Below are 27,172 nucleotides of genomic sequence, written 5' to 3' on the forward strand. Positions count from 1 at the left end.
CCAAAAGCAAGTCACCTGTCTCTAAGGTTGGATATCTGCATAGTTCATTCAGTTTACATTTTGCCATGGATTGAACCTTTGTAAGCAAATTGAACTTGTGCACATCCTTTTGTGCCATATCAAATTCATTTCCTACTTCAAGGGCAAAGAGCATACCTGTTCTAGATGTTATGCAGCACCCTACGTATTCTTTGGTTTCATCTTTGAGCATACCCATTCATTCGTTTGGGGTTCTTGCATTTTGCTTGGTTTCAATGTCAAGTGTCTCCACTGACCATTTCACCTTTGCAGTGTGGAATCTTAGCTTTGTGTGAGAGCAGGTACAACTGTATTGGGAAATTAACATTTTCTTACAATGAAAACATACTTCTTACAGGTGTTTACCTCCTCTCTAACATTCCCCACCTTTCCTCCCCATTGCTGGTGTTATTTTGAATGAATATGAAGATAGCTTTGTGAGAGAGGAAGTAACTACCTATTAGAAATACATTTTTAGTGTTAAGAAAATTTGTGTGTGTAAATTTATGCAATGAGGGAAGATGAACTTTCGTACAAGTCCTTTTTGATCAAACAAGTTATCAATTCTGATCATAAAGAAATTAACAGCAAATGGAATACTGTGCTTACTGTTAGGTTTAATTACTAACAACATAAAGACAAGTTTGTTTATTTGAATAACCTTTTCTGATATTGTAAGTGTAATTTAGATTAGTATTTACTGGTATGCTAACACACATTTGTTTTATATATTCCGAAACTTGTATTGTTATAGCTCATTCCGCCTGTGAGTATGATCGAGAATCCCATCAATGCTGTAACCACCAAATTTGTACGTACATCCACAAACAAAATGAGATGCCCGATCTTCTGTGTAGCAGTAAGTAACTGTAAGACTTATGACTCAGGGAAATTGATATGTAGAATTATAGACAGTCTTTTTCTGTATGTTAAAATGTAGAGAAAAGAAAGTGTATAATTCTCCAGTAGTAGTAACCTTCATGGAATTTAAATCACGATGTTCACTTAACATGATTTTTATTTTAGGTACCACTTAATGTGCAGTGCTTTTTTTATAATGTACTTATAAAGTGTTCTGGTGTAATTTATCTATTCTGTTTTTGTATCCAAGCAAAAGTTGAAGTGATGTGTGAGACATTTTTAGAGACTTTATAATAATGGAAATTATTTGGTTAGTACTGATTCAAGTTTTTTCTTTTATAAATTATGGTTATAAAATCAGATTGGTATCATAATTGATTACATTGGGTTCTTATAGGTACCCCTTGCTAATATTATCATAAAATACCACAAGTATTATATTTGTAGATTATACAAGTTTTCTTCATGGATTAGTTCAATGGTTTTCAATCTTTTTTATCTTCTGTTCTCCCCTTAAGAGTTTGAATTCATTTTTCTTAGAAACTTTTCTCTCCATGAAATGAGTACTTAACTTTATAACATAAATTCTTCATATTATATTTTTTGTGCACTGTTCATTCAACTGATTTAATGTCACTATTTACATTTAACTGTCTGCACCATTTAAAGCCTTGTTCTCTTTCATGAGTTCTTCAATTTCATATTTCAAATCATCTTGCTTTCTTGTGTTTCCTCTTACATCCATTATTCATTTTTGTGTTTCCTGTTCTATTTTTTATTTCTTTGCTTTGTCTTAATCACCGTAATGTGTGTGTTTATGTATTTATATATTTTCAGTTTTCTTTAACTCAGTTCACTTTCAATGCTACACTGGACTCATACCTACCCCACCCAATTGAACACGCTAACAACAAGACAGAAGTAGACAATTATGTAAATCAAGTTACAGAACCCATACAGAAAGCCATAGAAAACACAATCCCTAAAACAAGAAGAAAGCAATCACATAATCAATGGACTCTAACACCAGAAATTCACGCACTAATAATCAAACGCAGACAATTAAGACGAACACACTATATTACACGTGATCCATCTATCATGAAATTTATTGGCAAAACTTCTGTAAAAACTTAGAAAAAAATCAAGAACAATCCAAAAGAAGTTTGGAAAAAATTCAAGAGTATTGCTTCAGACAGAAACACAAATCACATGCTACAACATATCACACACAACAATAAAATTGCAAGGACGGACGTAGAGAAAGCTGACTTATTAGCTGACTACTACGAATCCTCCTTTAGCGACCTAAATTCAGTAGACTTTGACACACAACACCAACATCATGTCAACAATTTCATAAATACAAACCAAGCTTCATTCTCACCATGGTTCCCTGGCGAGACACTAGAAGCATACTCAAATTCAATCAATAGAAAAGTAACCATAACTGAACTAAAAATTAATATCAAAAACTTGAAGAATACTTCCCCCGGACATGACTAAATTCCAAACATTATTCTGAAAAAAAGCTCTACTCTCCTATTACAACACCTCACAAACATCATGAACATTTCACTAGCAACTGGATATTACCCTGACACTTGGAAAAAAGCCATTATAACCACGATCCCAAAGAAACAAACCAACAGAACTAATCCAGATAATTTCCGTCCCATTAGTCTGTTAAGCTGCCTTGGCAAACTGATGGAGAGAGTTATCTTCAACCGTCTTCTCCATTTTTGTGAATCAAATAACATCCTTCCAGAATCCCAAAATGCCTCTAGGAAAAACAGGCAAACAACAGATCACCTCACGTGACTAACTGAATCAATCTATAAAGCTTTCAACAACAACCAAGTAACCATTGGGGTATTCCTAGATGTCAAAAAAGCATTCAATAGCATATGGCACAATGCCATCAAATACAAACTAAAACACCTGAAAATAAATCCCACTATAGTTAAATGGATTTCAAATTTCTTAACAGATAGAACAGCACAAGTAAAGTCAGTAAAACTATATCTAAATCAGGAGTACCCCAAGGATCAGTCCTCTCACCACTTTTATATATTATTTTTCAGTGACATACCTTTCCCAAATCTAACATACACTCGACGAGCGACATTGCTATCTGGAGCACCTCCAGAAACCTAGTGATGGCCGTGTCTCGCGTACAAGAATCACTGAACAATGTCTCAACATGGAGTAACAAGTGGAGAGTAGTGTTAAATCCAACCAAAACACAAGCAATCACCTTCTGCAGGAAATTAAAAAAACAAAGAAAAAATCTAGAAAAAATAAAATTATCACTCGAAATACGACCATTAACATGAGCAAAAACATCACATTCCTTTGCATCACTTTCGACACAAAACTAACATGGAAAAAACATGTCAACAAAATACACTCATCAATTAGAAAACGGATTTCACACCTAATGACTCTAACCAGTAGACAATCGAAATGTTCACCAAACACCATTATCCAAATATACAAGGCTTACATCCATCCACTAATAGAGTATGGATGTCAAGTAACATACAATATGTCAAATAACACACTCCAGAAAATCCAAGTTCAACAGAACAGAATACTAAGATCTGCATTCAGTCTACCGTCATTCACGCCAGTAAATTATATACATCAAATCAGTAACTTACCAACACTAAGAAATAGACTAACGGAAATATCACACAAATATTATCTAAAAGCAGAAAACAGAAACAAACTAATGGCATCACTATACAAATTAACTAGTGCACCAACAAAATACATTTCACCTTACAACATATTTCAAGAATCACAAATTACACAACAAAGTATCTAAAGAATTAAACTCATGTTAATAATATGTATTCTCTTTTTCAGATATCGGGCACAGGACAGGCAAAACTTTCGGTGCCTGTCCTGTGAAAGTGGGTTTTCTCGGGGCACTCCCGTTTCCCCCCCACAGCAAAAAACTTAGGCATTGGATTTATAGATCCCAGGCAACTTTATTGCCAGACCCTGAATCGTGCCATTTGATTTGATTTGAATTCTATTCATGTTGACATTTGCTTGACTTCTTCCATTCGGGACAGGTCTCGGCCTTTCTTTCCGGTGCTGCCTTTGCCTCGGTCTAGGATAACATTAAGAATGACCTCCTTCACCCAAAAAAATAGTAAAAAATTATTTAATAAATAAATAAATAAAACTAAACCTAATAACCTTTCACGAAAGGGGACGAAGAGGAACCACAACGTTCCTGAACACCCCAGATGGAGAGAGAATTCTTACGATTTCTCTCTCTCTAAACTAAACCCCTGCCACATTAGTTTGCATTTAACTCAGTATGTACAGTGAGTATGCTGTTGTTCTGAACTCTGTTTCTCCTACTTATTTTGTTCTGTCTTTATCCTTATTTTTTCACTCTAGTTTTTATATCTACGTTTTAATAATTTTATTGTTTCTGGGTGCTTCGCATTCCTGTTTATGTTGAAATCCTCTTTTATTTATTAAAATAGGTGCTAAAAGGTTAACAGTTACAGAGTCTGAGTCAGGCCGACTCAATAAAGTCTGACAAATGTTCAGTGAAAATTATTTTTAATATATCTGATTTTTAATGCACAACATACTTTTAATGTTTACTAAAAGCTTACTAAGTTTCATGAAGATTTGCTTTGTAAATTAGGAACTATAGTATGTATTAATTATTCATTGTGGGCTTAATCCACTGGACTGAACCCATCCATATAGGACTAACAAGTATAATATGTAATTTGCTTTTGTGAAACTAAAGGGATTGGAGTTATTTTTCAAAAATCTTGTGCCTCCATCTTTTTTTTTTATATATTTATCTTTTCTTAACTGTCTTTCTGTTCCATACGAAACTTCAAGTTTGCAGATGTTTTAAAATCCTTTTGCTATGCTGTTTGGGCCATGTGATGGGAAAGTCCTCCTTAAAATGCTTTTTTGAATAAAAGCTATGCCCAGTTCGTAAGACTTTGCTTTTAGCCAGTTATCTTTTTCACTTCCACTTCTTGTGGGTAATCAAGTTAAGTCTATTAAAAATATTGACTATAAAAGTTATAGTTTTGTTAAAGTTTTATGTATCTGATTTATTTATGTGAGCATGAACTGGAATTTGATGGGAGTGTAAGAGATTTTTTGGAATGTTGTGAATGGAAGTATACAGTGTTTACCGTTGACAGCTTTTCATTATATTTGCTTTTTTGTAGTGGACTCCAGAAGGACGACGTTTGGTCACAGGTGCCTCTAGTGGGGAGTTCACACTTTGGAATGGCTTAACATTCAACTTTGAAACTATTCTTCAGGTATTTATAATAAACAATGGTTATTTTTTTTTAAATCATAAGTCTCAGCAATGCATAACTCCTAAAGTCTGATAAAACTTTAGAAACAATTCACATTTAGTATGGGTCAAGTTAGTGGTTGGACAACCTGTGACTTCAGATCAGAATATGTGTACCTATTTGCCCCCCCTCCCCCCTCCTCATCAAGTCTGAACTGTTAGTTGTGAATGGACATTGCAAAGAGCATTATTTTTATTGTTCTATGATCTTATAAAATTGTCTAAACGTACATACGTTTATACAACAGATATGTAGCAGTAATTCCTAGCATCAAATGACCAGTGAGTTTTGTGAAATTAAAATAATTGTTTTTTGGTATAATATAATTAGAATTGTATCTGGTTGTCCATATGTTGAACAGATAGGATAGTTCAGGACTCAACAATAAAAACATCTCTTGTGGAGGACGGGTGAAAGTAAATTTTTATCTCTTTTTTTTTTTTTACATACCATTCTAAAATTATAATTTTCCCTTTGAATAAAATACCTTTTTATGGGAAATTTAATTTAATTTGTATTATTATGGACAATAAAAGTTATTTATTAAAGATTTTCTTATGTGATATGGGAAATTGGCAAAGTTAGGTGAAGTACTGATAGTTATTAGAAGTACGATGTTAAAGAATGGACAAACAACATCTTAATGGGTCTTGTAGGTTTATGCTTAAATTTAATTCATGTCATCTATATAAAACAGGGTTGTGTTCTTCTAGGCTGGGTTAAGTGCCAGTTTGATTTGCATTTAACTGGATTGGTGCCAAATGCATAAACAAAGAATGAAAAGGAACTTCTTTTACAGATAGCCTTTGTTTTTTAAAGGTTGAAATTTAGCACAAAAATGTGTTATTTGGCAGGATCAGAAAATTGCCATTTAATAAGTGATGAAAAAGAATATAAACAGTAAATATTTGTGATTAAATGAAACATGAAACAATAAATATTTACCTACTTAAATTGTATTGGTTTTGGTATGTTCAAATGGTACATTGTTTTAGACAGCAGAGGCTTGAAATTAGAGTCAAACTACTAGCTGGAATTTTGCTAAACAAAAATTATGTCACCCATTGGAAAAACATGATTGTTGAAGTTGAATTAGATGTCTAGGTAGACAAACATGTTCAAAAAAGTTGTTTACACAAGTCATGAAATTCTGGAAAGTCATGGAATGTTGTAAACTAATTTTACAGGACTGTAAATACAGTATAATTGCACATACATCCCATGTTTTTATGGAGAACAAGTCATATCATTGTGTTTATCCATTTCACCAAAACCAGTCTTAGAAAATATCACAACTCCAATCAGTGACAGGCTCTGAATTATGAACTTCCATTTGCGACTGAACAGGAGTGTCACATGGCTATTTTCAAAATTGTAAAATAAATACAAGACTTATTTGTTGGGAACTTAAAATTATAAATTTTTTTGATAGGGTTAAGAACATGGATGTTTCAGAATTTTCATTCCATTTTATGCATAAACATTTCAAATAATTAACATATTCTTCAGTTATTGTCATAACTTAGTTAAAGGAGGAAAGGAAAAAATGAAATTTCAAACACCAACAGTGTAATAGAATGGGTGTAATAAACTTAATAGTTGTGCATGAAATAATCAAATATTTTCCATTCATGACAGCCCATCAGCTTATGCCTGATTAGGTTTACACATTATTTATAAAGTGATTGGTCTAAACTTGAATATTTTGGATGACATTTTGGGGTTCATTACTGAATATTTTGGAGAGAATAAGAAGCTCTTAACTTAGGATTATGATATAATTTATTGTTTTTTCTTTGTGTTCGTAGCATTTTGTTGTTTTTAAGACCTAAAATAAATTCATAAAGAAATTGTTCCATAGTTTAATGCCATAATGATGTGAACAATAGAACTTTGGCAGCATAGAAAATTATTGTTTTAACAATATTATTTAAGCATTGATTGTTGTTATTGTTTTTTTGGTTGTATGCGACATTGAAATATAAAATATTTATTGGCCTGTTTTTACCAGTTCATAGTTGGTTCAGATTGGAGTAATAAACTGAGGAAGTGTTTAAAATAAATTAAATGGTAATTGTATTGTAAGATCATGAGATATACAAAATTTTTAATGTACACAACAGTATGAGCATTCATAGTAACATTGTGTGTATGAACGTGCTGTGTTTGCATGGCTAAGGCAGTAACATGTTAAGTTAAAAAATATATTCATTGAATATCAGTTTGCTTTGGTTAGAAGCTAGAAAACTTTTTAGCTGATGGCCAAAGCACAAAGCACAAGGCTTTTTCTCTTGTTATTAAACAAGAGTTTGGAAGACCTGAAGTATATTGTAAACAACAAAGAATTTCCTAACATTTTGTTCAGTAATCCACTCACTATAATTTGTGTTAATGGTTTAACACATTGTCTTTTGTTTTGGTAACTGAGGTGTTACTGCTATTATTATGACATTTTCATAGCTATTACTACATGTATTTATAAAATATGTTAAACCATTAGTTATTTGATTTTAGTGGAGTTCACATAATGTTAAAATAATTAAATTAGGTTCTTCTAAGTAATATTGATCCATCCCCTGCTGGTACAGTGGTAAGTCTACAGATTTACAACACTAAAATCAGGGGTTCAGCTCCCCTCGGTGGACACAGCAAGAAGCCTGATGTGGCTTTGCTGTAAGAAAACACACAGCACTTATCCTGGAGAGTTGAGGATTCTACATTTTCTTCCATTAGCTTATGTGAACCACCTGCCATGCCAGAACTGTAGCATATTGGATTTTTTTTTCTAGATTAATGTTTAGCACTGCAATTTTGTTTCCTTTTCTTAACAGTGTATTTTATGAAGAAATGAGTGATTGTAAAAGATGTAGGAAGATATTAACTAATTTTGTTTTATGTTTTTCTCTGTTCCTCATAACAGGCTCATGACTCTCCAGTGAGGTGTATGATGTGGAGTCACAGTGATGTTTGGATGGTCACAGGAGACCATGCAGGTTACGTCAAATACTGGCAGAGCAACATGAATAATGTCAAAATGTTCCAAGCTCACAAGGAACCTTTACGTGGAATAAGGTGGGAATACTGGACCCAAAGGCCATTTATAGTCCATTATCAGGCAGCTGGTAACAGTGAAATAATGGACCACAGTTTCCGTCTCCTCTCAGTTTTATCTTTTACCTTTTTGTATGATAACTTCATTGTTTGGTGTTGGTGTTTGGGGATTTCTACAGTGTTTCATGGTCTGTATCGTAATTTCATATCTCATGCCATTGAAACGACGTCACATTAAAAAAATAAAATGTTGACATTACTTAAAACACAACTATAAATCTGAGAAATAACAAGAGTTCATGTTAACTATTTCTACAAACAGTTTTAAACATCTCGGAAATAAAACCAATCTGCTCACAAGTAAGAGATTGTACATTCAGTGGAAATAGTATTTTTCCTAGCTATTTTTGATATTAATAAAGTTATGAGAATAGGTTTCAGAAATGCTTGAATTTATTTTTTTAGACTTCACATTTGTTATAATTTATCTCTACAGTTTTTTTGTTTCAACTATTTACCCTTCTTACCTTACTAAATGTATACAGTAATAAGTGTAAAGGATTCCAAATCTAAGGAGTGTACATCTTAATCCAGTTTTAAAATAAATATTTATATAAGTTTGTAGATTATTTTTGTTTGTTATACAATGTTATATACAGTAAGGAATATTTTGTACACTAGATGTAACTGTGTTTCTTAAGTACAAGCTGTACTGCATGCCATTAATGTTACTACAGACAGTGGTAGGTAACTGTATGAATATACTGGTGATAGCTTTGGGATGTCAAGAGTGTTGATCATCAAAACCTCGGCTTGGTTTTTTTTTATATGTTTTATGATAGATTTAATAATTATCAAGTATTTTATTTAGTGTTTTGGCTGAGTAATGAGCCATGAAGTACTTTCTTAAAAAAAGAAATTTTCTATTTTTTTAGAATGTACATAAATCATCCTGTCTCTGGTTTTGTTAGATTTAGTTTATAGCATTAACTCTTTCACTATTGCTGGGAAATACATTACCCAGTGTACTGGAAAATGTACATTCCTGCTGCAATGAATAGGTGAACCCTGAGCACATGGAGGTGGAAGTGGGCATGTTGTGACCTTACAGTTACGTTTCAAACTTAATGATCTTGATGTATATATTCAGTATATGTCATTATAACCTTGACATAAAAACATAGTTTATAATACTGGTTTTAGTATTGCATACATTTTAATTTCTTGATTTCAAAAGGAGATATTAAGGCAAATTTTATTGATCACCAAACACTCACTTCAATTTGTCCATTTTAGACTTTCTTTCTACCCATATATGATTTGAGTTTGGCACAAGTTGCATATTCTTACCATGGATATTGCTCACCTGTAGTATAAATTTATATCCTTCAAGTTTCTTACTGTAATGAGGTGTACACAAGAAAGCAAAGTCTGGATGCCACGCCCCCTCCTATTACACCCTGTCTTTCAAAAACTGTTTATAATCATCATTTTATCTCTGTAGTGTTTGTCTCAACCAACTGTTGAATAATTCTAACCCACTTATCATTAGAAAACCATTTAAATAGTAGTAATTTTAGGATATCTACATTTTTTATGTGATAATTTTTTTTGAATTGCATATTGCAAATGAAAAAAATTAAATTTTGTAATGCCAACATTATTGGAACAAAAAAGTAGGCTTACACTGCTTCAGTAGTTAGGAACGAAACATTAAGCCAAAAGTACTATTTTTTTTTAAAGTATATATTTCATTTATTATTATAAAATTAACTACAGTTTAAGAATTTGTGGATTATAAGAGAAAACTTTGATAAATAAAACATGATACTGTTGTTATACCATGCACACACCGAAGGAATGAGTGAAATTCAACCATGCATGCTTATAGCTCTTTTATATTTTACACAGAGCTATCCTACTGTGATAAAGAACTTTTGGTATATCCTCAGAAAATCAATTGTAGCACTAAAGCAATAAAACTAGAATCTAGATTTGCAAATTTTAGCTTTTGCTGTGAGAATAAATAATGTTTAACTGTTTCTTACAATATGCAGTCATTCTAAAAAGAATCAAGTGTAATTTAGATTTATTTTGTATTTTTTTAACCTTTCATTTTATCCCACACTACTGATTACAATTAATGTTAGGGTAGAGGAAATACAATCTTTACAAGTAAAAGTTTTACTGAAAAAGAAATTCTATAGGTTCTTGTAAGTTAGGCAAAAAAAATAAAATAAGGTGAGAAAAAGTGTTTGTATTCTTAGCATTAAAATCACCCTGTGTTCAGACAAGTCAGAACCTTTTATAAATTCTTTTCACAGATCTGTAGTAAAAGATTCTGTATAATAATATCTGACTTTTGAGCATAGCTGTCTTCTGTTGTGTATTAAAATCTCACTAATGTTCATAAAGAAACATTTAGTAGATGCAGAGTTGTAGTAGGTATAGTTCTGTGGCTACAGGGTGGTTATGCAATTGGTCAAAATGTCCGATTTTATATGCATGTGGAACTGTTAAAACATGATCTTTTATACTAACCTGTGTATCTTTAAAAGCTGAATTCAACTATATTACGTATGTTTGAGCTGTAGAATCCATAGAGTGTTAATTTATGTTCCCAAATATTTATGGCTGGTCTTTTATTTCCAATGTGGAAAACATTATTTTTCTGGTTTTCAGATTTCTCTCTCTTTTTTTTAGAGATTCCACACTTGTACTCTTCATTGACTCCTGTCAATCATCTGTTCTGTAAAAGCTAAAGTTCTGTTTTTTTTTTTGTGGTTGATGGTATTTAGGTAGTTCTGAAAACAGTGACTTTGATTTATGTTTCTCTTGTGTGTAGGTTTGCAGGTTTGAATCCCTGTCACACCAAACATGATTGCCATTTCAGCCATGGGAACATTATAATGTGGTGGTCAATCCCACCATTCATTGGCAAAAGAGTAGCCCAAAGTTGGTGATGGCTAGCTGCCTTCCCTGTAGTCTTACACTGCTAAATTAGGAATGTCTAGTGCAGATAGCTCTCCTTTAGTTTTTGTGCAATATTTAAAAACAAAAGTTTTATATCATGAATTTTAGTATAGTGTTTTCAATATAGCATAAAATAAATGGTTATAGGATGAGCTTACCACTGAAGTAGCTTCAATCTAGATTTAAAATGGTTTTAATAAAGTTTTAACACTGTTTTAAACACATGTTAGAGTTTATGCATGTTAAAAGTGAATCTGGTAACAACTGTTGAATGTTTTTTTTTTAATACCATTTCTGTAGGCTATTTTAAAATGGGTTGTATGTGTTTTTCATTATTAGTGTGCTTTCAGATGAATGGAGTGAATTCATTTGTGGTGTCCTCTCCAATTATGAGGTTTGAAGCCTATTTTTCTTTGTTTTCTCATTGTCAGCACAAGCTTTTCATCTCTAGTCCATTTACAAATGTGTCTGCTGCTGTTTTTCCTTTGACTTCATGAGCAGAATCTCTTTTTTACAAATTTACATATAATGATATGCCCAAAGTAGTACATTTCGTACTCATGTCTAACAGTTTTTGTTGCGTATTTCACTGATTCCACAGTATTTTTTATTTGTGTTTAGCTGATATTTGCCATTCGTCAGTGAGAACAAATTTCAAATGCTTACAGTTGTTTTTGCTTTTTTCAACAGAATACGTTCATATTGCCATGTATGATTCTTAACATTTTAATTGCCTTCATTTCAAGTTTGACATCTAACTTGAACCACTCTGAGATTGAAGAATGCTGTTTTTTGCCATTCCTATCGGGTTTTTTACACTTGCTAACACTGTTGATACCTGTTTCTAAGTGAGCAAAATTCTGAATGTGTTGCATTCTTTTATCTTATGCTTTAATGTATATTTGGGAACTTCTGATTGTGAAGTTACAATTTTTTCGAATTTTGTTAATGTTTAGTCTGATTTTACAGCAATGACTGTGCATTCAAATTATATAATGTAGGTGACAACACACATTCTATGTATGTGTTACCCGTAAACCGAATGTTTAGTTGTGTTTCAGTTCAACTTGCTCCTTCCTGACATCAGAATAAATTCTTGAATGTAATCCTATCTTTACTGTGATTAACTTCTGTGGGTCTTTCAACTAACATCATAAGGCAGAAAAGCTCTCTTGTGTGCTCCAACTTTTTAAAATAACACTTTGGTTTCCTTCTAATGATTAATTTTAGCAGTATGTTTGAGATGTAACTTGTAAATCTGGTATTCATGTATTGGCTACACTCCATGGCCTAAGTTTCTCTGGAATTGTTACAAAAAAAGGCATTGTCCTGTACAAGTTGACTTTCAAATGTTCCCTTTCCTCAAAAATGCTACAAGATTTTTTTAATTTTTTAAACTTCCATTGTCTTCCTGTAATACCATTTTAGGCTGGTTCCTCTTCTCTGTTGTTATTATACTTTTCCTATGTTTTCTGACATTATGAAAAAATACAAGATTGTCCTACCTTTTGGATGGCTCTACTGGAAGATGGTAGGTTTCGTATTCGTTAAGGTGAAATTGTTCTTTTAAATTTCATGATATGTCTTTTCAGGATGAACTGGGAATGTTGTAATTCATGTTTATGAAATTTAGTTAAAAAGTTGTTTGAAATTTTGATCTCTTAAAAATTAAAACATTCAGCCATATTAAAAAACAGTTCTTCACACACTGTTTTTTAAATTTAACAAAGAAGTGAAAAGGAAATAAATCATATGAAAAAGACAACCCTTAGTTTAATAAAATAATGAAATAAAAGTTAAACAAAAGAACTGGGAAAATAATGGTCTAAGGAACTTTGAGAATATTTCTGTATTATATGTAGTAAATATGAAAATTATGGAATTTAAGGGTTTAGGCTTAAAAACAAATAACAGAAAATAGTGCTCTAAGTAATGACATCTTGCAAACAACAAATGTTTACTTAAATATATCACTTAATTATCCAAAATTCATTAAAGAAAAGAAACCAAAACATTTTGTTACACATTCTGTAATCACTGTTCATCACTTTTTAAACAATGCACTCAGTATTATAATTTTTTGTTTCTTATGAATCTGGTTTAAAGGCAGATAATCTTGTTTTGTGATCTGTTACATTTAAACAAATTTTGTAATAATCCTAAAGTTGACATTCCGTAAATGATGGGAACATCAATAAAACAACTCTGTTACAGAGTTATAATGAATATTTTATGACTTTTGTCATTGTTTTAGCTGCTGACTTTCTTAAGTATTGTGATTTAAGCTCTTTGAGCCAAAATTTGTAAATTTACTTTCTAAAACTAGTGAAACTACTTGGTGGTATATAAATCTCACTGTTGAATGTTCTCTTGAACGTACATTTTTCTAATAAAGAATTAGTGAAAAGTGGTGTTATGTTTGAGAGCCCTTGTTGTCCATATTTAGTTATTACAGTTTTATATAGTTCTGTATTATCTGTAAAGCATGTGGACTTGCCTTTAATGGTGAAAAAAAACGTTTTATACTTTAGGTTGAGTGTGTTGAAGTGAAGCTAATTTAGAGTTTCAACATGTTGTTACAGTCCATGTTGTCACATTTAGTTATGTTCTGTCTCATAACTGTGCATGTGGTCTGGAGTGGCCTGCTGTTTATGACTTTGAGTGTTATGGGTTTGAATCCTTGCTGAACATGCTTACTGTTTCAACCAGATGAGCATTATAATGTCACAGCCAATTCCACTTTTTGTTGGTAAAAGAGTATTGACTAGCTGTCTTCCTTTTAGCCTGTCACTTCTGTATTAGGGACGGCTAGGGTAGATATCCGTCTTGTAGCTTTGTGTTAAATTCGAAATGAACCAAAACCTTTTTGCAGTCGGACACTATCCCTGCAGCACGGCTTTCCTTTTAAAATTTTGTCTTAAAGATATCAGTCCCAAAATTCACCACTACTTCCTGCATGACTTTCATAATCTACATAGCATACAAGAATATTTTCGAGGCAGCTTTTTTAACAGTCCTGTTGCAGACATCCTTAGAAGCAGCATTTTTTAACTGAACATGTAGGTTTTCATGTGGAATAGCTTGAATACCCATGTCATTCTCAAGTCGACATACGATTGTTAAATGGATATGTAGTGGAAACGACTTACTTACATGTAACTTGTGTTGGGTTTTCCAGTGAGAAATCTTGATTATATTGCAAGCTGTAAGCTGGCTAAATGACTGGCTTTTCCAACTGACTTTTTTATATGTGCATTCTCACCTTTTACAAGAAGCTGCACTTTGCTTACTATGGTTGGAATACAACTTGTTGCTGGCTGATCCATATTCTGTTATTTTGTATTGCCATCTTGGAAATCTTAAATATCCTATCTGAACACAATTTTATGATCTGAGTGAATGAATATTTTGTTTTGGAAACCTAGCCACAACTGTGGTGGAATAGCACAGATCAGAACCACATTTAGACTATTGTTCTGTAGCTAGGAAAATAACATCAAACAACTGCTTTTGGGAAGGCTATGTGTAGCCCCTTCCAACACAAAATATTGTTATTTTGTATTGCCATCTTGGAAATCTTAACACCCTATCTGAACACAATTTTATGATCTGAGTGTATGAATATTTTGTGTTGGAATGGGCTACATAGCCTTCCCAAAAGCAGTTGTTTGATGTCATTTTCCTAGCTACAGAACAATAGTCCAAATGTGGTTCTGATCTATGCTATTCCACCATACTTGTGGCTAGGCTACATTTGTCATGTAACTAACCGATATATGTATTCAAAATAATTTTAATATAATTTACTTAGCTGTTTGTATTCTGAATTTTTATTGATGAAAATTAACCTTTATGATTATAGATTTCAATGATATAGAGCTTTACAGATATAGTTTATTTCACTTACCTTATATAGGTATTGGACAGAATTGGCTTTTGAATAGATGACATTGTCATTTGATGTGTAAAATAAATATTTTTGTCCGCAATGAAATTAGTTCCTGAGCAGTATAAAATTTTGTTGTTAAAACACATTTCTACTTATATTTTGTCATTACAATAATTGCAGTATGTATGCACTTGATCCAGACTGTAATAAATGCACTAGTTTTATATAAACAGGCATTACACATTCCTAGGAAAGATAACATTAAACATTCTAGTTTAAAAAAACAAACCAAGAAAGCAGTTAATTCAGAAAAGAGCTTGGCAGAAATGGTGAACATATCCACTTTTATAAACCTGTACACATCTGTAGGATGCTTTCACATGCTCCAGTTGTTGTTTTTTTCTTCACATGTTCATGGTTGCAAACACTGCTAAACTTGATAAAGGAATACAAAGTTCTTAATGCACCCATTTTTTTAAACAAGTTAAAATCAGTAAATTCCAACTAACATGGAAGTGCTATGATAAACACAGGATTGATAATATCATAGTTCCATTTTAACATTTGCTTCTTCAGAGAAAAATAAAATGTTGCAAAAATAGCATTGTGGAATACTTTCTTTTAAAAACACCTTTGGTTATTATAAAAGTTCTAAATAGAGAGTTGTGCATATAGGAGATAGGAAGAACATATGTTTGTGAAGTGAGATTTCGAATGTTTGTATGAAATAATGAGACCTTCCTATACATAGTGTTTAGTGAAGAAAACTTATTTAATGGATGTGTTTTTAGCTTTGTTTTGTTTTGTTCTTACGAGTCTGTGTTTAATTAAGAAGTCTTGCCAAATGACAAAGATCTGTGTTACACATTTGATACCCTTTTCTTTGAGCATTGATAAACTGATGAGGAAATATAAAGTTGACTGTCCCTTTTCGAAGGGAAAACTTTTATTAAAATTTTGATTTAACAGAATAGATTTTTTTGTTGATAATGAAGGGATGAGTGGGTTGGATATGGCAATGTGAATGGTGGGTTGGATATGGCAATGTGAATGCACCAAATATACATTAGATTCATGCACAGATTTGTTAAAATTCCAAAGTTATTTCATATGACATTCTTATAAATAGACTTTACGTGAGTAAAGTTTGATACAAAAGTATTTTATGTTCTGGAAGCATAGCACAAGTAACTGAGCTAACTCTACTTTGTACTGGTAGAAAAAACTTTAAAGTATTTATATCATTACAAATAGAATAATACTTGTATCACAGAGTTGCTCACTAATTAATGCTAAGATATAAGTTTGAGATAACATGAAAGTTACAAAAGATCAGAAACAGAACATTTTATTGTACTGAGTTAAAACACAAGGTGTGTGAAAGGTTATTGTATTGTTGAACAATCATTTTTTCAACCTCTGAACATGTAACGTAGGTTAAAACTCTACACAATGAATTTTTCAGCCTTTGATCTTTTGTAACTTCTAGATATTGTATTTTTACATTTGATAATGTTGTAATCTATATGCAAAAACGGCTCGTTTGGGTTGAGAAAATATTTTACATAGAAGGTCGAAACGTTGTTCGCTCTTCTATGTAAAATATTTTCTCAACCCAAACGAGTCGTTTTTGCATATAAATTTCTCAACAAGTGGGTTTCTTGACATCACTGATTAATGTTGTAATCTGTGTCAAAATTAAACTTCAAATTTACTTCTGTTTTTATCCATTTTAACTTGTAAATAAACTATGGCGATAGTAGAAATTGGGTATTTATATGATGTAATTTCTGTAGCAGGAAGAAATGTGTGTTAGATTGTACTTAAGGATTATATGGATTGAAAGAAACAGGAGAATACAGTAATAATAGCATTCACTTCTAGCTTACACTGTTGTTTATTACTTTTTATTACATTTAATCAACAGTAGATTAATTATTCTTATCAATTAGGTAGTGGATATGTTGCTTTAAGAATATTCTGACTATGGCTTTTATATTGAATTTTCCACAACTGTATTCAAACTTGTCTATCTTGTAATTCTGTAAATTACATGAACTTTATTGAAACTGGCAACTTAAAAATTGAATACGTTTATAATGATACAGACCTGATTATGTCAAATCCTGAAATTATTTTAGACAGAAAGTGTGTTTTCATTCTTACATACCAAAAATGACTAGGGTTAGTATTTATCCATATGTGAAAATGTGTGCTGTATTTCAGAATTTTGTTGCTTTATTAACAGCTGTATTTATGGCCATTCAATAAACTGATATACCTTTAAGACAGAGAGATTATACATGAAGTATTAATATCGTTTTTTAAAAATTTTCCATTTGTATGAAAATATTGATTTAAGTACCATAAATGTAAAGTTCATTGAAGTCGATCAAACCTTGTTCCCTTCTGGTACTAAGATGTTAAACTTTGTTAATAAGGGATTTGAAATGCAGGATAAAAATTGAGTAGGGTAACTGTGGTTCAATTTTTGACAAAATACAGATAATTGTTTCTTCAACTGTTGCCATTAGTTATGAGCCCAAGAGTTTGGAACTTGTCAAATACTGTAAACTATTTTTAAAGTTATTTCATATTTTTTGTTATTGTTTAAAACAGTTTATTTTTCAAGCTAATTAAATGTTATTTACCTAGAGAATATAAATAAGTTATTTAAATATTAAAAGCTGTAACAAAATGCTGCCATGTGTGTATCATGTTGTATATTGTTGAATAAAAAGTTGTTGTTTTTTTAACATTGTTTGGTCTCGCATTTTCTTCAATTACAACATCTTTAATTTTTTACACCCATACAGTTTTTGTCCCATGGACACAAAGTTTGCCACATGCTCAGATGATGGTACTGTGAGGATATGGGATTTTTTGAGGTGCCACGAAGAGAAAATTTTACGAGGTAAGATATTGCAAGGATAGAAAATAATGAAAGATATACGACCAGTTCATTGAAGTTTAACTTACTATATTGCCACAAAACATTCCTGGCTTAAACTTACTTGAATGAGTATTTGCTCTGGAGATATTTCTTGTTACAAAAGAGAATTTTTATAATGCGTTGTTACTGCTCTGATGCCAGTTATTAACAAAGGTACATTAAATATTCTTAAGAGCAGAATGAAATAGGTTTAAATAGTAACAAAAGAGTTTAAGTACTCTGAGCACACAGTGTCACTGGTACACACATGATGACTAATATTTTGGCTTCTTGCATTCTTCAAAAAAACTAGAAATATTGGTTGTAATCTTTGGCAGGATTTCAAGTATTAAGTGTACATTTCTTGAAGTAGTTCATTTTCATCCAGTCATACTGTTTCTAAGTTTTACTTTGATTTTTATTAAAAAAATAAATAAATAAAGGATCAACTGCTGTTAAAAGTTAATGGTATTAGTTTGGGACAAAAAGTTGCCTTAAACAGTGATTGTGGAGCATCTCAGTGTTAAATCTGAAGAACTAGAATGCTAAAAATAGACTTTTGGTATATTTAGTGGGCATAGCACAGAAAACCCATTTAGTAGCTTTGTGTTTAACAATGAAATGTGATTTTAATGGTGTAATGTTTCTGTGAATATTAAATACTATTTTTGTTCGTGCTGTTGATGGAATGCCAAGAACTGAACACAGTCTCATCTCTTCAATATGCATTATGTATGTGTGTGAATAATAATTTTACATGTGGTGAAAACACATTTTAACACTTCCAGGATCATGTGGTACTATAGGTTCTGTTAACAGTGAAAATTTACCATTTTTTAACATTAAGGTTCAAACGCGTGTAAATGTAACTTTTATCTCAAGATGTGGGTGACGACTGTCATGCAAGAAAGGCACTCTTAACATTGTAAACTATGATGTGAAATTACTAATTTGTGAACTTTTTAAATGTAGTTATTAAAATCTACTTGTTTAACAAAGATCAACAGGTATACAAATCTGACATTAGGGATGATGTGTAATGGTTGGTATGGCAGTGTCAGGAGCTAAACCCTCATACACTTAAAAAAAACAGCTGCAATATACTTGTGAACAATTTACTAAAAAGATGTAAAAAACTGAGCTATTAACATTTCCTAACTGGTAGAATGGTACTGTGTGATGTGTTGATAGTAAAGTGATATGTTGTATTTTACGTAAAATAACATATTTTTATCTGATTGGATAATTTTAAAATATAAGAAATAATACACCACTGATTTATAAAGATAATTCTTCATATTTCATTTTACATCTTTTGATTAACTTTGGGCCTGGTGGCTAGAGGTCTCAACTCGCAACCTATGGGTTACAATTCAAATCCTCATCACACCAAACATGCTCACTCTTTCATATCTGGGGGCATTGTAATGTAATTGTTAATGCAACTATTTTTGATAAAAGAGTAACCCAAGAGTTGGTGGTGGATGGTGTTGATTAGCTGCATTCCGTTTTAGTCTGTTACTGTTAAATTAAGGACAGTTGAGTTTCTTTGGACAAAATTCAAAACAAGTAAACCATCTAAACTTGGCATAAAAATTTTTTATGAATGTTGTTTGTTTTTTTATTTCCGAAAAATGTCGCAGATAAATATCATTCTTTGACATTTGAAATACACATTAGAAAACAACTTTTATTCTGTCAACCCTTAAACAGCAGCCATTGTCAACTGATTCTGCAGCCTACAAGATTCCTGATGTAATAGGGTTAAACTGTTTGTTGTTATTAAGTGAATCTTTCCTCATAGATCAAGATTTCATTAATATTTCATGTTTTAATTCATTTTTAGTTCATTTTTGAGTGGTCCAATATCATTCATTTAAGTTAAAATTAATTAGGACTTTAATGTAAGGTTACCAAATAAACATAAACAAATTGAAAATTACACTGGATGGTATGTGTATGTTTGAATTTGTATACTTTATATTAACTCCGATAGCCGTAGAAACATCAGTATTTAATGGTGACGCTATCAGTTGGTTTTCTGTATTACACATTTTAAAATAGGTGAACATTTTAACGACAAATATCAATACTAAACATTTTAGTAAAGAAGGAAAACATTTTTTACATTCAACCTGATATTTGTAAAAGTAACCATTGTCAACATATCTTACATAACAGTTCAGCAAGTGGCCAGGTGGTTAAGGTGCTCATCTTGTAATCTGAGGGTTGCAGGCGTGAGTTACCATCAGCTGTGGGGGACATTATAACATGAAGATCAATCTCACTAGTCATTGGTAAAAAAGTTGGCAGTAGATGGTGATAACTAGTTGCATTCCCTCTAGTATTACATTACTAAATTAGAGACTGCTAGCACAGATAGCCCTTGTGTAGCTTTGCACAAAATTCAAAAATAAACAGTGTAGCAAGAGAGTTAACACTGCAAAATATAAAGATATTTTGTAAACAGTCATAAAAATGATTTTAAGATAAATCCAGTGAATGAGTGTTCAGATTTTTTTTGTTATTAATTCACAGTTGTTTTTCAACAGTTACTGTCAAGTAAAAATTAGATAAAACATGGATGTGGAGACAGATTTCACATGTTGAAAGTAACTATCATAGATCTATTTTGTGTATAAAAATGTGGAGACATCACTGTTTTCCACACCCTTTGAAAAATATAATGGCATTAATATATGTTATTCAAGTTTTAAAAAAACCTGATGTTTTTAATCTTTACAAATCTGATACATGGAGTGGACATGGCATTGTAATTTGTGTGTTGAAAGCTCTGACATTTGTGGTGTTGATATCAATGAAACTTCAGCTGTGCATGTGTTATAAGGTTAGATTTAGTGATATATTTTTAGTTTAAAAGCCAAATAAAGCCCTTGTGGCATATATGCACCACCCTGGTTGTCTTTCTTCTGGTCAGCAGTTCAAAATTAGGGGCAACTCTATCTGATCTTTAGGGGTTTAAGCTAGTCTGGTCCTTTAAAATATGACTACATAAGTTACTCTTTGGTCTAAGAATATCAGTAATCAATCTGATATATAAACTAAGTAATGAATTATCTAAGGTAACTGACGTTCATTTTTCCTGTGACGTACAGGATGTTGAAAGTGAATCATATGCTTCTTGTAATACCATACATAGCAGGTAGCTGAATTTGAAAAAAACCAGTGTATGTATATTGACATTCCATTGTTTCACTTCACAAACAAATTCAGTGTGTAAAAAAAGTGTAGAACCTTAACTCTTTATATTGACACATTTACAGCAGATTTTACATTTGACACCCATTGAAAATTTACAACAACTTACAAAGTGTGTTATTGAGCGTCAGTGGCTGGATTTAGAAGCTCTGTGTTTCAGCTTGCTATCAACATGTTCATAATGTTTGACATGGAGCTGGAAACATTGTTTGGAAGCGTAATTTACTGTCTAACTATGACAGTTTCTGTAAGCACTTTTATTTTGCCACTTAGTGCTTTGTTACTGTAAATGAAATTGTGAAGAGTATGCAGGTTTATATTTTACTTTAATTTTTTTTATGTCATAAGATCTAAATTTCTCTCCAGTAGGTACAAGAGTACTTTATAGATGAAAATGTTAAACGAGAAAAATAGAATTGTACATCCAATGCAATAACAAAATTAAAATAGACAAGAAAAACAAACTTGTGTCATGAGAGAACTTAATAGAAATATTTCTAAGTAGATATTGTATCTATCTGGTGAGGACTTTTTAATTAAAGTCTGTTGGATATGTTTGAACTTGCATTTTGCATGTAATCAATATATGAAAATATTTTTATTACAATGTAAGTAATAAATGATAAATATAAACATTAACATTTATGATGGAGTTTATTAAGTTGTTAAAACAGAGTTTTTCAATGTTCCACATGCCGTTTATTCCTTAGTGATCTCAGGCTTTTCTAAATCCACCCCTTCCTTAAATTGCCATGAAGTAATAAATTATTTGCTTATTTATACCTTATTTTTACAATAGTAATTGATGAAGTTCAGTCTACAGAACAAAATTATGGTTTGTAATCAGTGATGACGAGAAAACCCACTTGTAGAGAAATATATATGTAAAAACGACCGGTTTGGGTTGAGAAATTATTGTTTAATAATTAATTAAAGGTGAAGGAAATAAGAAGCAACTTATATTTCTACAAAACATTACATTTACTTAATGAAAAATTAAAGGTTATAATTTTACAAAAAAAACTATAAAAAAAAATTTTGATTTCAGAATTTTAACTTTAATATTAGATTTCCATTCAAATTGTACAACTTTAATGAGAATTTTGACCCTCGTGCTGAGAAACTAAGTGAGAAAATCAAGGAACATCCTCACCAAACAGCTGACCAAAATTTTCTGCCTTTGACTTGGAGTTCCTTCCCTGGGGGTCCATGTGGACCCCATTGAGAATCACTGTGTTAAACCGACTAAAATGTGTACCAGTTAATGCTAAATATTGTTTTTCTGGAGTTTTGTAAAATATAAATAATTCTAAAGCTGTCAGATACAATAATTGTAAGTAAGTAATTGTTAATTAGCATTGTAAAACAATAATGATGAAATTAATATAAATCACACACAGTACAAAGAAACCCAAAATTATTTTTTTCCATTACCAGTTCTTGTCGTCATTAAAATTCAATAACAGATAATATCTGTGGCCATATGTGTTGGAAATAATCCCTCTATCATACAAGTTCCAGATGCCGATGTCATACTAGGTATAGCAGCTAAGGAAAATCGGTAAAGGGTAAAGAGTTAAACCTCCTGTGTCTCGACTCCTAATGGCTTTTGCTGTCTGCAGCCAGCTGTGGGATTGCAATACCCTTAATATTCAGATACAACCTTAAAGTAGGTATAAACTACCATACATTTTTACAACATAAAACTTGCCCAGCAGTTACTGATTTTTGCATTTATGTCTTGGCATACCACTGTGTGAAATGGATAATGTATGTTCCGTATTAGCATATGGTATATGTCATCTTAAATATACAGGACAAAGTTCCCCTGTCCCCAGCTTGTAAGTAGAAACCTTTGAATGTTTATACATTGAGAAAATACTGATAACCAAAACATTTTCTGAAATCAGTTATTGAAACTTACATATGTTTGTGCTTGAAAGAAAGAACTGAACCACTTAGTTGTGTCAGTTATAAAGCCAGGTTATAAATTTTAATTATTTTCTTTAGGACATGGAGCAGATGTGAAGTGTCTTGACTGGCATCCCCAAAAAGCACTGATTGTGTCAGGAAGTAAAGACAGCCAACAACCAATCAAACTGTGGGATCCAAAGATGGGGCAGAGTCTTGCTACACTGTGAGGCTTGATGAGTTGACTTGTATTATATAAGTTTATAAAATCAGTTGCTTTTTTAGCATTCTGTATTCAGTAGTGTAAATTTATTTATTTTTATATGCAAAAACGGCTCGTTTTGTAAAATATTTTCTCAACCCAAAACGAGTCGTTTTTGCATATGAATTTCTCAACAAGTGGGTTTCTTAACATCACTGAAATTTATTTATTCTAAATAATGAAACTGAAGAATATGATGATTCTATTCTTGAATGTCTCCTTAACAATAAAATGTTTCATAATATTGTGTTAAACATTTGGTGCAAGTGTTTTTGTTTTTAACATGGGGTATCATAAGATGGATTTATTGTATTGGATATGAGTAGCAAAGTACACATTCCATGCAGTAAAACTGTTGTCATCAACAACCGCGATCATTTTAACAAATTATGAATCCATATAGTTCTCTTCACCGTAATGTGTGCAATAAATTGAATATTTACTGCAGTGCATGTGTTTATGCAGTAAGTGTTACTGTCATATCTGATATATTGTGGCCCAGCATAGCCAGGTGGATAGGGTATTTGACTCACTATCTGAGGGTCAAGGGTTCTAATTCCCATCCCACCAAACATGCTCTTCCTTTTGGTTGTGGAGACATTGTAATGTGATGACCCATTCCACTATTCGTTTATGAAAGAGTAGCCCAAGTGGTGGGTGGTGATGTCTAGCTACCTTCCTTTCAGTCTTTCACTGCTAAATTAGGAAGAGCTGGTACTGATAGTACAGCGTTTTAATGTGTCAATATCTAAAGCAGTATTTTACAAATACCTTTTACCGACAACACCGTAACCCACTTATCTTCATTTGCATAACACCACTGCTACCATGTGCAATATTATTTTTGTAGTTATTTTGATGTTATTAATTATTTTCCCATTGGTGATATTCTTGTGACATTCCTAGAAACTTGCCACAACACACTAGTGTGTCAATACATGCAGTTTTGAAATTACTAATGTGTAATGTGTGCTAGGTTAACACTAATATATCTTGTACTATTGAAAAAAAATGTTTTATTTTGTTCTGGGTGTAGGTATATATGCACACACATACACATATGTATATTTGTAAAATTAGTTGTTTCAAACATAAACTGATTTAGTACTAGTTATTATGAACGTGGATAAGGTTACTCATTGATTTGTGACAAAAAATGATTGAACACTTTTAAAAATTTAATTACATAATGGCAAAATATTATTTTTATATTATAGTAATTTGAAATGTTAGGATTTAAATATTTGTTACATGTTTGATAATTAGATCTGAAATATAAAGCTTTTTTATAAAATCATAATAACCCTATAATCCCAGTATTTTCCATAGCATTCAGATTACAGATTTTTCTCATCTTATAATTTTATTGGGTTGAGGAATAATTCGTGAGCGTTTTTTCAAGTTAACAAAATATATTCATAAATGAAACGCTTTCGCAAAATATTTCATGTCATTTGGTAGATAATTTTTTGCTCTAATAGATGGTGTGTTTGATTTTCATATGTCTTTAATTTTTGCTTTCATTTTCAGCTCATTAAATGGAATGTCAAGTGGACAAAATCGAGCATTTTCGACACCATCTGCTTTTCACATTTAATTTCTTGCAATTTCGTTTAAAACAATGCATACTATATACCTAGGTATTACATGAAATAAAGTATCATAATAAATGTTTTGGGTGTAATGTGTTCATGCATTGAAGTATTGTATAGTCTTGCATGTAATGCTTGAATGAAATTATTTAAAAACGCTCACGAATTATTCCTCAACCTGATATATTTAGAACATTTGAAGTAACACTTCTTGACATATTGAACAGAAAGCTTCTTTTAATTCAATTTCACAGACTTGTAGGTAGAACAACAAGATGTTATATGTTAACAACAGATATATTTTTTGAAATCATATGGTGTGTCAACTGATTTTAAGAGGTTCAGTAAAAAAGTATGAATATTTCTAAAATCTGTTGTACTACATAAATGTTCTTTTGCTTTAAATCTCTGAATTCATACATGTTTCATCTCTAGTCATGCACACAAAAATACAGTAACAGAAGTCAAATGGAATAAAAATGGGAACTGGCTTCTCACAGGATCCCGAGACCACCTTCTAAAACTTTTTGACATTCGGAACATGTCCCAAGAAGTGCAGACTTTCAGAGGACATAAAAAAGAGGCAATAAGTAAGTAGTGTTTTGAATTTGTGAAAATGAATAACTTGTATAATTTGATTACTAACATATTTCTTAAGTTTTTGGCTGGATTTGTTCTAGTTAATAATTCAGAAAAACTGAAGCTATGAAAAGGGTAAATCTTTCAACAGATTAGTTTCATGTATATGGAACAAATATATTTTGTGATACAGGTTTTTGTTATTTCATTTTCATGTATCAAAATGGATATATTGTAAATTTTATTGTCAGTGTCTGTGAAAACAGAGACAAAGCAAAGTACAAATCTAGATTGGACAAATAATTTTTGTGAGGTTTAATGAAGTCAGAATTTTATTAAAATAGAAATATCGTGATTTTGTAAATTATTTTTCCAATAACAAATGAATTTTTGACTTAAAAGTTTATTTGACATTAAAATAATCCTATCACATTCTGTCCTTGGATGAATAAGGTAAACACTGAAAATTGCAGAATTTTAAATCTCGTTTAATCTTGGTATAATATACACAAGTTTGATTACACAGTTGCACACATCAAGTATTTGCACTATAACTTTTGATACATCACGTATAACTTCACAAAGGTTACAAGTTTTTTGTACCTGGAAAATGAAATATTTCTACTAAAGATTTGTTTGTGAAAATAGAGTCTGTTTTGTTACTAGTCTGAGTGCATTCATGATTAAAACCTATTCTTCATTCCCAAAATCTCAAATATTGTTTGTATAATCTCTAAAACCTAAAATGTTTGTTTTAAGTAACACTGTATTTTATCTCATTTTCCATACTCTAACTATAGAGGTCTCTCACTTAACCAACCTTATAACCATCATAAAAAATTAGGAAATAAATATCAATTATGCTTTTTTCATGCTAGAATGACTACATGTTATAACACAAAAGTATAAATGTTTAGTCTAAGTAACTTAAGTCTCATAAGGCCTATTTATATACATATTTATCATCTTGATCTTCCATTCATGCCGAGCTAACATTACGTAACTTGCATTTACATGTTGGACGTGTACACATTACTTATCCAGTAATATAAAACTGACCTTTAGTCTTCCCTGTCTTGGCTGTGCTTTAATGTACGAGTATTTTGTAACATGTAGTCACATATCAGTTATTATACATTATATATGTATATAGATTATTATTATTTGGAAATAAGTTCTTAAGCATATTCTTCTTAAAATATAGAAAATTAAATTAAGAAAGAAAGCAAACAATTAATTCATCTTGTTTTGGCCTTTGAACTTGGATGTTGCTGGACATAGGTTGCTGAGCCTTTTAATATTGGTTATTCACGTGTCATATATTGAAGTAAATGTACATAAGGAACTGTTTACAAAAACAGAAAGAGGTGAATGGGGTCACTGTGTTTGATTCAGTACATAAACCATATCTCATGAGAACTGAACAGGGTCACTGTGTTTGATTCAGTTCATAAACCATATCTCATGAGAACTGAACAGGGTCACTGTGTTTGATTCAGTACATAAACCATATCTCATGAGAACTGAACA

General features: G+C 31.4%; 1 protein-coding gene across 5 annotated transcripts in view; it reads left to right on the plus strand.

Moving 5' to 3' along the window:
* The window catches only part of Wdr33 (WD repeat domain 33), a 54,685-nt gene that overhangs the window by 16,675 nt on the left and 10,838 nt on the right, over nt 1–27,172 (plus strand). For all 5 annotated transcript variants that reach the window (XM_076459146.1, XM_076459149.1, XM_076459147.1 and 2 more), the window contains exons 4-9: nt 773–877; nt 5,100–5,195; nt 8,155–8,306; nt 17,964–18,061; nt 23,309–23,435; nt 25,499–25,653. In XM_076459146.1, the coding sequence (XP_076315261.1) occupies nt 773–877; nt 5,100–5,195; nt 8,155–8,306; nt 17,964–18,061; nt 23,309–23,435; nt 25,499–25,653 (733 nt within the window). The remainder of the gene's footprint in view (nt 1–772; nt 878–5,099; nt 5,196–8,154; nt 8,307–17,963; nt 18,062–23,308; nt 23,436–25,498; nt 25,654–27,172) is intronic.

The sequence above is a fragment of the Tachypleus tridentatus genome, chromosome 10 (assembly GCF_004210375.1).
Source record: "Tachypleus tridentatus isolate NWPU-2018 chromosome 10, ASM421037v1, whole genome shotgun sequence".
Classification (NCBI taxonomy): domain Eukaryota; kingdom Metazoa; phylum Arthropoda; class Merostomata; order Xiphosura; family Limulidae; genus Tachypleus; species Tachypleus tridentatus.